The 13,853-nt window shown below is 40.2% G+C and overlaps 6 protein-coding genes across 8 annotated transcripts in view; 2 read left to right on the top strand and 4 right to left on the bottom strand.

Moving 5' to 3' along the window:
• Nucleotides 1-3,705, bottom strand: part of tweek (transmembrane protein KIAA1109 homolog tweek) — a 31,450-nt gene extending 27,745 nt beyond the window's left edge. For both annotated transcript variants that reach the window (XM_086835121.1, XM_086835120.1), the window contains exon 1: nucleotides 2,980-3,705. In XM_086835121.1, the coding sequence (XP_086691247.1) occupies nucleotides 2,980-3,114 (135 nt within the window). In that variant the 5' untranslated portion in view covers nucleotides 3,115-3,705. The remainder of the gene's footprint in view (nucleotides 1-2,979) is intronic.
• On the bottom strand, nucleotides 226-2,392 carry LOC110184854 (uncharacterized). The gene has a single exon (XM_020953495.2). The coding sequence runs from the start codon at nucleotides 1,287-1,289 to the stop codon at nucleotides 537-539; it is 753 nt and encodes a 250-aa protein (XP_020809154.2). The 5' UTR covers nucleotides 1,290-2,392; the 3' UTR covers nucleotides 226-536.
• Nucleotides 3,706-3,942: 237 nt separating the features above from the next.
• Nucleotides 3,943-4,837, top strand: osi (electron transfer flavoprotein regulatory factor orsai). Its single transcript, XM_020953547.2, has 2 exons — nucleotides 3,943-4,113; nucleotides 4,235-4,837. The coding sequence occupies exons 1-2, from the start codon at nucleotides 4,072-4,074 to the stop codon at nucleotides 4,448-4,450; spliced, it is 258 nt and encodes an 85-aa protein (XP_020809206.1). The 5' UTR covers nucleotides 3,943-4,071; the 3' UTR covers nucleotides 4,451-4,837.
• A 1,113-nt stretch (nucleotides 4,838-5,950) lies between these two features.
• Nucleotides 5,951-11,447, bottom strand: LOC110184898 (carbohydrate sulfotransferase 13). The gene is made up of 3 exons (XM_020953545.2): nucleotides 10,617-11,447; nucleotides 6,668-7,139; nucleotides 5,951-6,586 (listed from the first exon to the last, which is right to left on the bottom strand). The coding sequence occupies exons 1-3, from the start codon at nucleotides 10,911-10,913 to the stop codon at nucleotides 6,357-6,359; spliced, it is 999 nt and encodes a 332-aa protein (XP_020809204.2). The 5' UTR covers nucleotides 10,914-11,447; the 3' UTR covers nucleotides 5,951-6,356.
• Nucleotides 10,796-13,735, bottom strand: LOC110184899 (uncharacterized). Of its 2 annotated transcripts, none has more exons than XM_020953546.2 (3): nucleotides 13,291-13,735; nucleotides 12,513-12,584; nucleotides 10,796-11,447 (listed from the first exon to the last, which is right to left on the bottom strand). In XM_020953546.2, the coding sequence occupies exons 1-3, from the start codon at nucleotides 13,639-13,641 to the stop codon at nucleotides 11,016-11,018; spliced, it is 855 nt and encodes a 284-aa protein (XP_020809205.2). In that variant the 5' UTR covers nucleotides 13,642-13,735; the 3' UTR covers nucleotides 10,796-11,015. The 2 variants fall into 2 exon arrangements, with proteins under 2 accessions (XP_020809205.2, XP_086691244.1); XM_086835118.1 differs by lacking the exon at nucleotides 10,796-11,447 and adding an exon at nucleotides 12,363-12,435.
• On the top strand, nucleotides 11,636-12,644 carry LOC110184902 (mitochondrial pyruvate carrier 2-like). The gene is made up of 4 exons (XM_086835119.1): nucleotides 11,636-11,961; nucleotides 12,019-12,059; nucleotides 12,124-12,373; nucleotides 12,445-12,644. Exons 1-4 carry the CDS (start codon nucleotides 11,868-11,870, stop codon nucleotides 12,459-12,461), a joined length of 402 nt encoding a protein of 133 aa, XP_086691245.1. The 5' UTR covers nucleotides 11,636-11,867; the 3' UTR covers nucleotides 12,462-12,644.
• Nucleotides 13,736-13,853: the final 118 nt, after the last annotated feature.

Raw genomic sequence — 13,853 nt, 5'->3', positions numbered from 1 at the left:
TATGCAAAATGTAATATAATTTAATTAACCTTGTTCCTTAACCTTAGCTTTCATAATTTTTTGTCAGTATATAAAAAACATATATGGATATGCATTTCAGTCGTAACCCGTAGAGATAAATTTTGTTAGCCGCTTCTAAAGTGTTCCGAGAACCTTTAGACTGAAATTCTAGAAGTTTAAAGTTCAAATGAATGAACAAAAATATAACAATGAGTACGCAAACAATTCAGTTTAGGATCCAAATTTACTTGTTTAAAATTGTAACATCGTATAAATCCTAAATTTTCGAGTCTTCAAGTTTCTTGTTTCAATTGGGCGACTTCTCAGCCACGTTTCCTTGGCCGGTATAGTATAGAAAGTTTACATATTATTTGTATAATTTTATGTTTACCAAACATTGATTGGACTTGGCCTTGACTACTTAAAATTTGTTGATTGTGTAGTGTTGTCGTTGTGAATTTGTTTTCTAAAATGAATTTCTTTATGAACACAAGCAGTGAAATTGGCATCAGCAACTAGGGAAAATCGTCCATGATTTATCTTGAGCGCCAAGAAGACAGAAGCGTGCACGGCATGTCGGTGAAGATGTATCCGATGAACTGATCACCTTTTGCATTATCTATTATGGTGCATCCATTCGAATCGGTAAGGGTCATGTCTTGTCCCAAAAGCTGCGAAGCTCGGTAATGCTTCCGAGTGGGCTGGGCGGGCCAGAAGTGGCCGCGGCCTGTCGCCGGATTCACAAAGTCAGCCCAGTAACCATTGCGCATTATCTGACACGCCTCGTGCCTGGCAATAAGGACGAAGGAGCGCAAGGTGAGGTCGGTGTCAGGCTCTGGGAATCGCATCACGATCATACCGATGTTCATGCTGCTGTGAAATGTTTCATACGGGTGCTGAAACAAAATACGCATATTCCTCAACAGCAGCTTCGGACACGGCATCACCCTCATATCGCTTGGTTTTGCAACAGGGGAATTTATCCTGTCATCGTCCTCCACAGGTCCCGGGAAGTAGGTGGTGGTATATGGCAGATCCGTTGATGCGATGATGCCCTCGTATGTCACACCCACGCACTGTGCCATGTACAAGATGTCGGTCTGGCCGCTGCGAAAAATCGGATATTGCTGGTCCAGCGCACACATATCGCCTTCGGCCTCAAATTCCTCCTCCCCGCCGGCAATGGATGGCTCAGGGAAGCTTTTGCTTCCGCTGGCGCTCCGTATCAGAGATTTTAAGTGCGGCAAACGGGTCGCCAGACAGAAGATCAGTTTACGCATAGGCTGCATTATGGACTCCTTGTTGTATTAATTGTTTCGTTTTCTAGACTCGAATTTCTAATAAATCTTGTTAAATTGTTGAAATTTTGACTATTCCGTTCACGACTTTATGTAAATAACAACCAGGTGGCACTGGTTCTAACTAATTGACAGTTGATTCGATACGCCTATGTGATCCCGGTACTTTATTATGTTTGTTGTTGTGTTTTATAAATATTAACTTAAATTTTTAACCGACGAAAAGCGCGTAAAATCCTAGTATAATAAAAGTTAAAACACCAAAAAATTCCTTTTTAAAAAAAAAAAAATATAATATTTTGTGCAAGGAAAAGCTGATGAGCGCTAATATAATTTTGATTTATAAAGCTCTGTTTTTACTCAATGAATACCAAACAACAAATGCTTTGATTTCAACTCCAAGGCATACCAAGCTTTAAATGTACATTTACTGTTATTGCTTTCCAAACTTTTGACTAACTGTTTAGTACCAAAAGCTTAAAGTAACGAAGTTTTATTTAAATATAAACTCTTATTAGTCTTAACAAAATAAATGAAATTTTAAAGTAATTCATTTTGATAGAGGATATTTTTCATTGCAGCTGGTATAAGCTATTAGTCATAAAGCAACAGGTGTAGTTTAATACACGGAATATAAATTGTATATTAACTGTACAAGCAGTCCAGTGAGTGCATTTTTCACAAATGTATACCAATTGGATATTTTATATGCTACTTTTGTTTTGGGGTAAATCCAATCATAACTAAGCCAAAAATTCATTAATTTCAATTCTGTGCTTGTTTTTATATGGCTAACAATTCTGTATACTATGTTTTAAAATTAAAAAAAATTAAATTTTTTATAAAATATTTAAAAATATTAACGATGTAACCCCTTATTGAATTTTGTTAAAAATTGGAAAATTTATTTTTTTACCAGACATGGCTAGATCGATTCGGCTTTTGATGCTTGTTAAGAATATATATGATTTTTAGGGTCGGAAATGACTCCTTCACTGCGTTTTAAGCTCCTGACTAAAATTATAATACCCTGAAAGGGTTAAGTATGCATCAGCAAAAAACAGTTATGTGTGAACATAAATGAATATGCATGCATACGGTAAAGAAAATAAAGCTTTTCTGAATAAACCTGATAAAAGCAATGTAATGAAGTAAGAAGCCTCGGATAAATGACGGGAAAGTACATGATCTTGAAGTGGTTATCAAAAGACTAAGGAATGAAGAAAGAATTGTTACTAATATTGGCTATATCGCTGTAAGAAATCATATTAAAAGAGTCCGCTATAATCCCCAATTACATTTAGAAATCACTCATAAAAAAACCGTAGCGCTAACTAATCAGGGATCAGAGTTATCAGTTTAGGATGAAGCGGAATGGGAGCGTGAGGCGGAGGGCAGTGTGTGTCAATGACCAAATCCCCCTGATTGATAAGCGTCCCGTTGCTTCTCTTCCGTTTCCACCCTCCCCGACTGCCTCTCGCTCACACTTTCTCACTCTGACTATTAAACTTGGAGATAAAGCTCGTTTGTCGGTTGATTCACTCGCTGGCACATACCAGAACATATTAATCAAATTATATGGCCTTATAATGCGACTGAGTGCGAGAGTATTGGTTTGGGGTCGTATTGCGTATTCGGTTTACACGGACTTGTCTGTGTGCCCTGCATGCAGTTCACTTACCATGCGCGCATCCAGATTCATGTCGTTGAAGGCGACATTGTGTGTGGTGTTCCAGGTGCCGACTTCTGGAAATCCCAGCGGAAAGCCTTCGTCGCTGGTCTCCTCCACCGCTGCCATATCCGCCAAGTCCGCCATCTCCTCGCGACTCTGTGTGTGTGTGTGCAATGGCGAGGGGAAGTGGGGGGCGGTTTAGGTGTGCCTGCCTGGCTGCCTGCTTTGTTGTTGCTGTAAGGTGCGCACTTGCGATTATCGATTGGTCATCGCTGCACTCATTCTCATCGATCGGTCACACACACACACTATATAGATATATACAATGGCATTACTTTTTCGGCTACAGATTACTGGCAGCGTTGCACATTAGGCTTTTAATTAAATTTATTATTCTACACACACACACGGCTATACACGCACACATGCACACGCACACTGGTTCGATTTTTCCCACTTTGTATCGGAGGTCGCGGAGGTGTCTCAATTTTCGATTCACTTTTTCACGCACTTTAACCCGGGCGGCGCGTTGGCCACTATCACAGCGAGAGTTGCTAACTACTCGGTCGCGTTCTAAACTAAATTAGCTCGTCAATAGCTTAATATTTAGCGCGAAAATAATAAAAGTAATTTCGCCTCGAACGAAAACACTCCCATCGCGTGCTTCTTCTTTCAACAGCTGATCAACTAGGGATGCAAAAACGCAACGTAATGTGCGATAGACCATCGATAACTAGAGATGGGTGTGAAACGATGTATAAAAATACCGAAAATGGTATTTCGATTGCATTATCATTAATTCATTTGCAAGTTTTATGCGATAATTGTTATTTATATATGCTATATAGTTTAAATTATGGCTACTTTAAGCTTTACAACACCTGCAACTAACCATAAAAAATATACTAAATATGGGTATTTGGTATACTTGTCAAAATGAAAATTTGCACTTCGATGAACCGGAAGGTATATTTTATCTGCAGCGCTACGGTCACATTGCGTGTGATTCACTTGAATATTTTAAAATAAAAGCTGCAAGCTCCCCGAAATTAGTTGATAACTTGCATTTAACAAACAAACAAAACTCGCTGATTACTGGTGATGTCACAGCTGCGCTCGAAAGTCATTAGCCTCTACAAGCACGTAAGTTTTCCGGGTCAGCAAATCGCAAGAGTTCCGGTTCCACGTGCGCCCCCGCCCAAAAAAAAAGCGACTGAGCCACCCCCACCTGACATTGCGTAAACATTTTGCCTCCCAATTGCAGTTGCAGTATTTGGGCCGCGAATATCCCGGCCTAAACGGGCCGCAGAAGTTCCGCAAGCAGATCCACGATGCCTTTATGAACCACAAGGATGAGCAGGACCCCAAGAAGATTGTCGCCCTGCTCGCCCAAGGCCGCTACCTGGCCAAGGAAGTGGAGGCGCTGTACTCCCTGAAGAAGTACCGCAGCGTGAAGCAGCGCTACAGCTACAATGACTAAGCTTGGCTGGCGCAACGAGATGGAGGCGTGGCAGCGATGCGGAAATCTGAATTCAAGGACTGATGAATGGATGACGGGGGACGGAGACTGGGATTATTGTTCGGAGAGAGGAATGTGAGAATATGATACGCGAATGCCTTGCTTGTCACATACAAAAAAGAGCACACACACACACACACACATATATACATATATATGCATATTCTTTTGCCAAAGCTTAACAGAGTCCCAAGCAAACATGCAAAAAAAAAATACATAATAATAATTTCGAATGTCTTGTCAATGTCTAACTTAAAGTTGTTATTGAGGCAAACACAAAAAAAAGCGAAAAACGGACGTAGCAAAATAAACGAAGCAGTCATTGAATAACCAAAAAACAAGCAAAAAGAAGTGAACATTAATTTAGTGCACGGGAAAAAAGATATTCTAGTTTTATGATATTTTTTTAAACCAGAAAGCTAACACATTTGTACTTCGCATTTGCTGATACCTTTCCCTTTTTCGTTTTAGAAAAACAACAATTTTAGCGGCTTGAGCATGATAAACGATCGAGCATTGCATTTAATTTCTGCGTAGTGACCTTGAACCAAGTCCGGCGGAAGGAGGCCTGGCATGGCAGGTGCAGGTTTATCATCATGTGCTATCTGTTCGCCTGTTTATTTCGGATATGTCGCGGCGATAAAAGTATCTATCAGATATCTGCCACGTCTGCCAGCATTCCCTCTGGTGCGTTCGGCGTCGTTCCGCCGTCTTTTATTGACAATACTGCGTATTTAAATTCATCTGACCGCTGATCATTGGTCAGCCCCCAAATACATATTATATGCACATGTTCACGATTATAATCGTTCGTGTCCATGTCTTGGTGATAAACAACCCCAGACGCCGTCGAGTTAATGGAGCTTTTTATTTTCCCGCTGACGAAAAACATGAAAGCTTCTATGCAATGAAAGGGCAGTCATTAAAATGAGTGAAATTCTGGCAGAATATCAGCTATCAGGGGAGCTTTAAACTGATAGGAGATAAGCGAGTGCACTAATGTCAATGCGAAGAAGTGCAAGCTCATTACGAGTAGTTTTCTGGAATTCTAGCCTGATAAGCAAATGGGTATTTTTAAATTGACGTTAAGCCTGCGTCACTTATTCACTAGGTTGTAGATTCTAGCCTAGGGAATATAACACGAATACTTTTCAATAATATAACAATATTCAGCTTAAAATAATAAAAACACTGCAGATTTATACGCTCTTATTGTCCATGAAATCAATTGCCATGTAAACGCGCGAGAAGCTGTTTATTTGCCGAGGGTTCGTTGAATAAATGGTTATATTGATATTTACGAATTGATTACATGTACAAAAGGACAGACAACAAATGAAAGCAGTTTTCTTAAACAAATACATATGTGCATACTTTATAGGCTCAATCATTTCAACCCACTGCCTATTTAAATATGAACTCTCTAGTCAATCTTTTCATTAAAGTGTGAAAAACGAGCGATTCAAGTATTTAATTATGCATTTATCAATAGAATTCAGCTTTAAATTTATGTACTTAAATGATTTACTAAGTATCATTTGGAAATTACATATAAAATTTAAAATCTTAATTTGATCTATAAAGTACAAGTTAAATTCTAATTAATCATTATGAAATGGTATCAATAATAATTAACAAACACTTTGAGCTCCTTGAATCACTTAATAATAGATAAACAAACAACTTGGGAGACTATAATTGAAACCCTTGGAAGTAGTTGTGACGTGCGGGGAGGTAATCACTATTAAATTAATATTCGCACTGAACTGCTCTTAATTATACGAATTCTAGCCTAAAATCACAATCTTTTCCAGTGGAAAGCGTTATGGTGGCGACTTGGAAATTAAGAGAGAGCAATGGTTTGGAATCAGCCGAACTCAAAGCCGAGAACATCATCCAGTCCGTAGTCGAAGAGACGGAAGTCCTCCTCATAGATCTCGTACAGCTTGCGTATGGCACCGATTGGCAGGGGATCGAAGTACTTCCGCAGATTAGCCCGCGTGCTCGACGGCTTGTGGCCAGTGGGGAATGTTAAATTGTTGGCTCCAGCTAGGTACAATGCCAGAGCGGAGTCGTCCAGCAGTGTGTCGTATTTTCCTGTGAAAGAATTTTAATTTAATAATCGGTTTCTATACGTTGATCGATTTTTACTAGTTATAGTAGTTATTTACAACTCACCCACAACGTTGTACTTCACCACACAAGGATTGCAGAGCTTGGATATCACCTCCCAATGCTCGTTGTAATCCGATTGATTGGCACGACTCAGTTCCGGAGTTAGCAGATATTGGACAAACTCCCCGAAGCTGACATCGTCGCCGTTTTCCAGGGAATCATTACTGGCTCCGGGCCGCAGTTCCTTCACGATCTGGCGACCTACACGCGACTGGAAGTAGCGTGCACTGGGGGAATCCCCTTCCAATTTATTCCTATAAGCGGAGAGTAGCCGCTCGAAGGGATGTCGCACGAGAATAAAACGTGTATACTCCTCGCTGAGCACCTGCCGTTGCTCGGCTTCGCTTAAATCGTATAGCTTGCTAAACATTCCCACCGAGTGGGCTAAGGATCCAGGAATCAGGAGAGGATCGGTTCCATTGTGCCACTTGCCCGTGAGCATCATCAGCACCCGTTTCCAATTTGTGCAGGCAACCTGAAGGCAGAAAAACAGATTTTGTTTAGTTAAACACTATTCATCTGCTAATTAAACCAAATAAACAAAAGAAATAATTCCAAAAAATATCTACAGTTTACATTTTCAAATATCTCAGCCAGAAGGTCGAGAGTCTTCATGTGAATGATGTATCTTGTGCGGTTCTCGAGTGAATCATCCAATTATTGTACATTTCGCAAGCAAGCATAATTTTAGGGAACCACCGATAAGCATGAATCTATCAGGCCCTGTTTCTATGAAGTGTATATGAGTGGTTAGGGTAGAGATAATGGTCTGATAAATCTAGGCGCAGGTGTCAAATGTACACTCATTTTTAAAACTATTCTTAACATATCTGATCTGTTTCTGGGGTTTGATATTTTTTATATATTTATTTAAAGTACAATATATCGAAAAGTATTTTCTTTTTGTTGATATGACACTTTTTCTCTGCATCCCTTTATTCAAACCATTAAAAAAATTTAATAAACCGGTTGAAAGACTCTTTTGAAAAGAAATACAAGCTACTTTGTAACATGAGCTGTCTGATATCTTGGTCAAGCAACGAACAACAAGTGACCTGACAAACCGAATGACTTTTTTATTGCTGGATTTTGTTGGTTTTTCTGCGACTCCGAGAGGGGGTAATCGTTTAATGAAATCTTTTCGAAGACCTCGTTTTTATACGAGCTGAATTACTTTGGTTTTAATTGTCAACTGCAATAAATTATAATTTTCGCCAAACAAAAAGAAAAAGATCTTGCTCAGATGGCCAGGCGGAGAAGTTTGCCCTGCTACGAAAACATTGGGCAATAAGTCAAGTCGTTAAAGTCAACCAACAAAGACTAGACACTACAACAAAATAGATGGGTAAAATGTACACACTAGTATATATACTATGTGCGTCTAAGTACATATGTATAAACATTTAGTTGGGCGGGCAATGTCGAGCGCAATTAAACACCGCAAAAACATTTCACATTACAAAAACAAACATATTTCTTACGTGGAACAGGAATTGAGGTAGAAAAATATCAGAAATAGGCAAGGTTGAAAAGTGAAACGAGTGATTTTTAAATAAACCAAAAATATTCTTTTCATCAGTTTCAAGTTCCAATACCTGTCGTCTAGTCATTACTGATTTTCTGTTTAAATAACATTCAGTTCATGACGTTGTAGCAATAACACAAACATTTTCCTCTATTCAATCAATCAACTGAGAACTAAGAGTGAGTGTGCCTGCTTTTAAATGTTTACACAACTTTCAATACTTGAGTTTGTGTCAATATGTCTGGGGAAAGTAAGAGGAAACATTGAACGAATTGAATATATCTCAGATGAGTGACGCCACAGAAATTGCTGTGGTTTTTAAACATAAAAGAGGAAAAGACGGCCTAATAGGCTAAATTTGAAACATAATTGCCACACTTTTAGACTCCTTTCTATATATTTTAAATCTCTATAAGTTCAAAGGTCTGACAATGCTTGCAATACTCTCGATACGTAATCAACAATAAGCTTCGTAAGTTGAACTTAACGCAATTTCTTTATGGCCATTAAGGCAACACGCGATGGTGGCATAAAATTACCAACGAGTGTGTGGCGAGCCCCCTCACTTAGTGGGGGCAGGCAGGCACTTTGAGGGGCTATTGCCCAAGGGTAAACATAAACAATTTACGACTTCATGGAAGAACGGACTGGGAAAATGCTAAACTAGCCAGTTGAGAGCGGCAAATGGGAATGCGAAATCCGCAATTCAAAATTGTAACCGATGTGGCTGAGGAAATCGAAACTAGTTACGCCCATATCCGATGATAGTCATTGAAGAAATGTCAACTGATAACAGGGAACGTGAGTCGAGTCGAGGCACTCAGGTGGCATGTTCTAGCGACACACCTCCTAATGTGGAATGAGATACTCCCATTGACATTGTGTGACTAACTTTGCAAGTGCCACTTAATATAATTTATAATAGTTTGGGTTATTATAGGTATAAGTTGTAATATTGTTGTATGTAATATAATATAAAGGTAAGTTGGTTGTATGCACAGTTTTAATTGAAGCTAATCTATTGAAACACCCATATTTAAACAATCCTAATCTTACCCACAACTTAACTGCTTTAATGTGATTTAACACTAAAGTAAGTTTACCCTGACACTACTTCTTGTATTTCTTGTAAATCAAAACGAATTCCCCTGAGATATGCTACATCATTCACTATCTATTACTCAGTTTCTTCGAATTACCGAAATGAAGTGGCGAAAAGTAAAGGTTCAAAGGGCAACGGCAACATGAAACACCAGCTATTTCTGTCCTCACTTCACATATGTACATATGTCTCACACCTCAACTTCAAACACCTCGGCGGCCGGCACATGGCAATCTAATCTCATAGTTTCAGTTTCATGTTTTCCAATAACTCATTGGGTTGATAAGGCCACAGACCATTTCCTTTAGCTGATTTACATCTAACTCAATTTCCTAATCCAATTAGGCAAATTAATAAGGAGGGTTCATTTCTCAGATGATAATATTAATTAAATTAAAAGAGATTATCTAATGCTACGCACGTCATAGGATGGGGACCTTAGCAATCTCGTTCTACTTTAAAAATATATATTTAAATTAAGCTTATCAATAGGAGTCAACGAGAGCAAAACTGCTGAAGTATTTAAAGCTAAAACACATACACTTTAAGACTTTGGCCTTTGACTTGCGGCATACCAGATTTGCGCATTAAGCTGCCTAGAAATGGCAAATAAATTAGCATTTTTACTGAAGTAATAGCCTATAATTGCTGCCCATTTACCGGAGGTTGTATTTGCTGCTCATAGTGGAATTCCTTTTGTTGTATTTGATCGTTTAAATTGAGTGAAATCAGCACTTGTACCCAGTTACAATATATATATGTGCATATAGCTGACATGAGCATGGAATCCACTTTCCGATAACTCAGAAGTACGTTGAGCTTAAGCTATCAAATGCGTTATAAATCTAGTTTAGGTGCCAATTGAAATCCGATTCTTTTGCTGACTATCTAAGTGTTGCTCTATATAATGTAGCTAAGAAATTATTATAAGTCGATCGATGGTACTGCTGCCACAAGCCGCAAGATCAACAAAAACACGTGATAATAGCGGGAAAACAAGTTTCTATAAACAAAAAGCAGAGGCAAAATGTAAAAACCGAGACAGAGAAATGACAGATGCCGGTTTTTTGACTAATGTTCCGATTTTGTTCTTTTGGGACAACACATGGCAACCGCTAAAGAAATATAATTTATCGCGATTCTCTGAGTAGAAAATTCTCATCAATTAAAAGAACGATTTAGAATTTAGAAGCCCCTTTAAAATAGAATTATTCCGGAGATCAGTTTTAAAACGTGTGCCTGTTTGCGCTGAATATGCTCCCTTACATTGCTGACGCAGCATTTGACTTAAATATTTAGCTGATGACATAAAAATGCATCCGTACCTTGGGCACATAGCAGTAGAGGAGCTTGTGCTCCTTGTCCACAATCATGTGGTCTATCTGCAGCTCGCTGAGGTCTTCCAGCGTTTGCGTGTTCTCTCCCAGCAGCTCGCATTGCCTCTGCATGTACTCCTGCCGCTGAATATTGATGGTTTGGGTCAGCTCCAGACTGCGGCGTGTGATTTTGACATTATTGTTATTGCCGTCCTCGAATGGTAGGCCATCGACGACAGTGGTGAGAGTAGCCAGGAGGTGCAATCCCAGTGAAATGCAAAGCGAAAGCCAAACCAGTCGATCCATAATGCACTGGCCTCGATCTCGATTGTCCGCAGATTGCTGCCCGACTTTCAAATCAGGTGGTTAAATATCGAGGAATTCACTATCACTATCATTAACTCGGCATTAGCTCTGCCGCTGGCGCCCGAAGTACTTGACGCGATGCACAAACTTCAGGGTGGCCGCGTTCTCAATGCCCAGCTCCTTTAATGTGGCTCTCCCGCTGGAGCTTCGGTCGTCGATCGGCTGATTGGTGTCCACGTTGAAAAGGCCAAAGCAGCGCCATAGAAATCGCCACGAGACGAATGCGCGATGATCGTGCCCGTTGCGCTGAGCGGAGTGAACTAACTCGCCGGTGGAGCTGGCCATAGCCACAACTGGTTGCCGTCTCTGCCGCCAATCTTCGTGCCTCGCCTCGTCTCCAGCCGATTCTTCGGCAATTCCCCGACGCCTGAGACGCTCTTCGTGCCGTTCGCGTTGCTTGCGCTTGTGCTGTGCTCGAGAGATCAAACCGATTGCCCTCTTCAGCTGGGCAATCGTCGGTTCACATTGGTGGAGCTGCAAAAATTCAGAAAGACACAGAGAATCAAACGAAAAGTTGTTTGAGAAGGGTTAATGGAGCGGGAAAGGGGCACATGTTCGATTAGAGGGAATTTTAACCTTGAAAATTAATCAGAAAAGGGAAATACTAAAAGATATACAGCTTCGCGAAGAAGTCCCTTTTTATTTTGACTTTATATCTTTAGGTTGATGTAAGAGCATTCCGATTAAGGATCTAGTAAATCCACTTGACTTGGCCTTCATCCGTTGATTACTTTAAGCATCCTTGTGTATTTCTTTGCTGTGCAGAATACAAATAACTGGATTTAAGTTAAAATAAACCCCCCGAAACTATAATTATTTCAACATTCCTTGAGTGATCATTCAAAATTCAAAGTAAATAATGTTGAAGAATAAATTCGGGACGAAATTACTACTATGAGACCTTTCACTCGTTTATATGGCTGCTTAATTAGGAACGCAGACAAACTAGTTCCGGCAATTATGCGGCCACTGTGGCTCTCGCCTGCGGGTAAGGATTGTCTCTACCAGGACGTAGGTTATTCAATCTAAATCTATATTTCTCAAGGTCCACGTACTGTATTTTTTTGGGGCCCTGCTGTGAAGTGGGTACGTCGTCCGCTAGGGTACATCCTAGTTCTTGTTCATATTATAAATATTAACCCCTCCTTAGTGCGTTGTCCTGGCCGGATTAAGCGACGTCTTCAATCGTCCCCCGCATCTTATATCCAAGAGACAATCTGCAGTCTTGGCGTTCAGCGGGATTTTGTGGTCACGCTGGTCTATGATCATTCGGCCAAAGAACCACAGCTACATGCTCTGCAACGCTGTTCTGTCCGTGTCCCAGTGCATCCTCCTTTGGAGGAGTATGAACCGCAGTCTCTACTCGGAGTGGTCAAACTGGCGGGAAACTCAAGAAGGAGGTCAATTTAATTACCCTTACCCTGATTTAGCATATATCTTTCCTAGATTTAAACGTATCATACTTTTACAGAGACAACAAATAATTAATGAAATCCAAGTGCAAGCAGCTGTTCAATTGATTCAGGAAAATATACTGACCACCACGGTGAGAGTGCTGAGTCCATCCCGCTGCACATGGATCGTTGTGGCCTGACCCTGGGCGATGGCAATCTGGAATTATGAAATTGATACTTTTTTATAATAAAACCAGTGTGCAATGCTACCGCGTAACGGGAACGGTCTTCTTCCTAATAATCAATTTTCACCAATTAACACTTCGAGTGGTCGGCAGTAGGTCAGTAGCAGTCACTATTGGTGACGAAAGCATTGCCAGAACGAGCTCTGCAATGTGCTAATTGCACATCGATGCTGTTGTGGAGATTGTAGGTGTACTCTGGTCGTATATATCTAAATAATATTGACGTATTTTGCATTTCTTGGATGCTGTAAATGATATAAAATGGGTCGATCTACTTTTGTCAATCAGCATTAGCACATCAATCTGGCTGGTCTTTTGTAAGGCAGACTTTTGGTCTTTCTAAGAATTAAGTAGACCGACACACTTAATCATTATACAATATATTAAATACATTGTTGCTAAGCTTTAAAGCGCTAATCTACATAATGTATTTGAACTATCAAGAATGTATTAATTATTTTAGTAAGCTATTACTAGATCAAAAAAAGCAGCTTTGTGCGCAAGGAGCTCGGTGCTTCTCGTCAGTCCGCATAAGGACTTCGAGACACTCTTGGTGCTTATCATCGCTACGTGGATGACCATCCACAGTGATAAATAATTGTATTTCAACAATATACAATTACAATAGTTTGCTGTGGTAGATGAATAAAAGATAATCCTTTCGGAATACTTCCTTACCTCCCCCATCAGCTCTGTGGGCGTAATATCGTGCGGAATATCCGAGAGCGTTTCACAGCTGTCCAGGATCCGTCGCAGTTCCTCCGATGTGCTGGCCAGCATGGCATTGTGCTCGGATCGGTCAAAGTCGTTGCGCTGGCGCCGTGGAGTATTGGACAGCTCCCGAGTTGTCCTCTTTCGCTCCTTTCGCTTGCCCAGAATCTTTTCGTTTCGATTTCGTGCCTCCCGCACGGCTTTCTTTCGCAGATTCACGGGCATTTTTTGCAGGTTTTTGTAGGTCAGTGCATAAGGCTTAGCCGACCGCCTTTTTTCACTGAGGGGTGAGCGTTCTCTTCTATATCGCTTTTCCATTATATTTTGTTTATTATTGGTTAACTTTTACTGCTTATTATTGTTTTTTTCTCTGCCTGAAAGTGCAGAGTGCCCGCCGATGATTATTTTTATAAACCCGAAAAACAGAGGCAACTGGCCACACTTAACTGTCCAAAATTGGTGCTGCCAGACATTGCATGGCAATTTGCGCCCATTAGGCGGTGTTACCAGATTAAACCGTATTTTAAATT

The sequence above is a fragment of the Drosophila serrata genome, unplaced genomic scaffold, assembly GCF_035046125.1.
Source record: "Drosophila serrata isolate PLE 108 unplaced genomic scaffold, ASM3504612v1 contig_275, whole genome shotgun sequence".
In the NCBI taxonomy this organism is placed as follows: domain Eukaryota; kingdom Metazoa; phylum Arthropoda; class Insecta; order Diptera; family Drosophilidae; genus Drosophila; species Drosophila serrata.
This window is presented reverse-complemented; position numbering and strand designations above follow the sequence as displayed.

Excerpts from the sequence above, each read along its gene's own strand:
- LOC110184854 (XM_020953495.2), bottom strand. The coding sequence starts at position 1,289 with ATGCAGCCTATGCGTAAACTGATCTTCTGTCTGGCGACCCGTTTGCCG.
- osi (XM_020953547.2), top strand. The coding sequence starts at position 4,072 with ATGTCACAGCTGCGCTCGAAAGTCATTAGCCTCTACAAGCAC. Across the intron at positions 4,114-4,234 it reads TCATTAGCCTCTACAAGCAC|TTGCAGTATTTGGGCCGCGA; the intron begins GTAAGTTTTCCG and ends TCCCAATTGCAG.
- LOC110184898 (XM_020953545.2), bottom strand. The coding sequence starts at position 10,913 with ATGGATCGACTGGTTTGGCTTTCGCTTTGCATTTCACTGGGATTGCAC. Across the intron at positions 7,140-10,616 it reads TCTACTGCTATGTGCCCAAG|GTTGCCTGCACAAATTGGAA; the intron begins GTACGGATGCAT and ends TTCTGCCTTCAG. Across the intron at positions 6,587-6,667 it reads GGTGAAGTACAACGTTGTGG|GAAAATACGACACACTGCTG; the intron begins GTGAGTTGTAAA and ends ATTCTTTCACAG.
- LOC110184902 (XM_086835119.1), top strand. The coding sequence starts at position 11,868 with ATGAGACCTTTCACTCGTTTATATGGCTGCTTAATTAGGAACGCAGAC. Across the intron at positions 11,962-12,018 it reads ACTGTGGCTCTCGCCTGCGG|GTCCACGTACTGTATTTTTT; the intron begins GTAAGGATTGTC and ends ATATTTCTCAAG. Across the intron at positions 12,060-12,123 it reads GGGGCCCTGCTGTGAAGTGG|TGCGTTGTCCTGGCCGGATT; the intron begins GTACGTCGTCCG and ends ACCCCTCCTTAG.
- LOC110184899 (XM_020953546.2), bottom strand. The coding sequence starts at position 13,641 with ATGGAAAAGCGATATAGAAGAGAACGCTCACCCCTCAGTGAAAAAAGG. Across the intron at positions 12,585-13,290 it reads CCACAGAGCTGATGGGGGAG|ATTGCCATCGCCCAGGGTCA; the intron begins GTAAGGAAGTAT and ends TCATAATTCCAG. Across the intron at positions 11,448-12,512 it reads TCAGCACTCTCACCGTGGTG|CTCCACCAATGTGAACCGAC; the intron begins GTCAGTATATTT and ends GAATTTTTGCAG.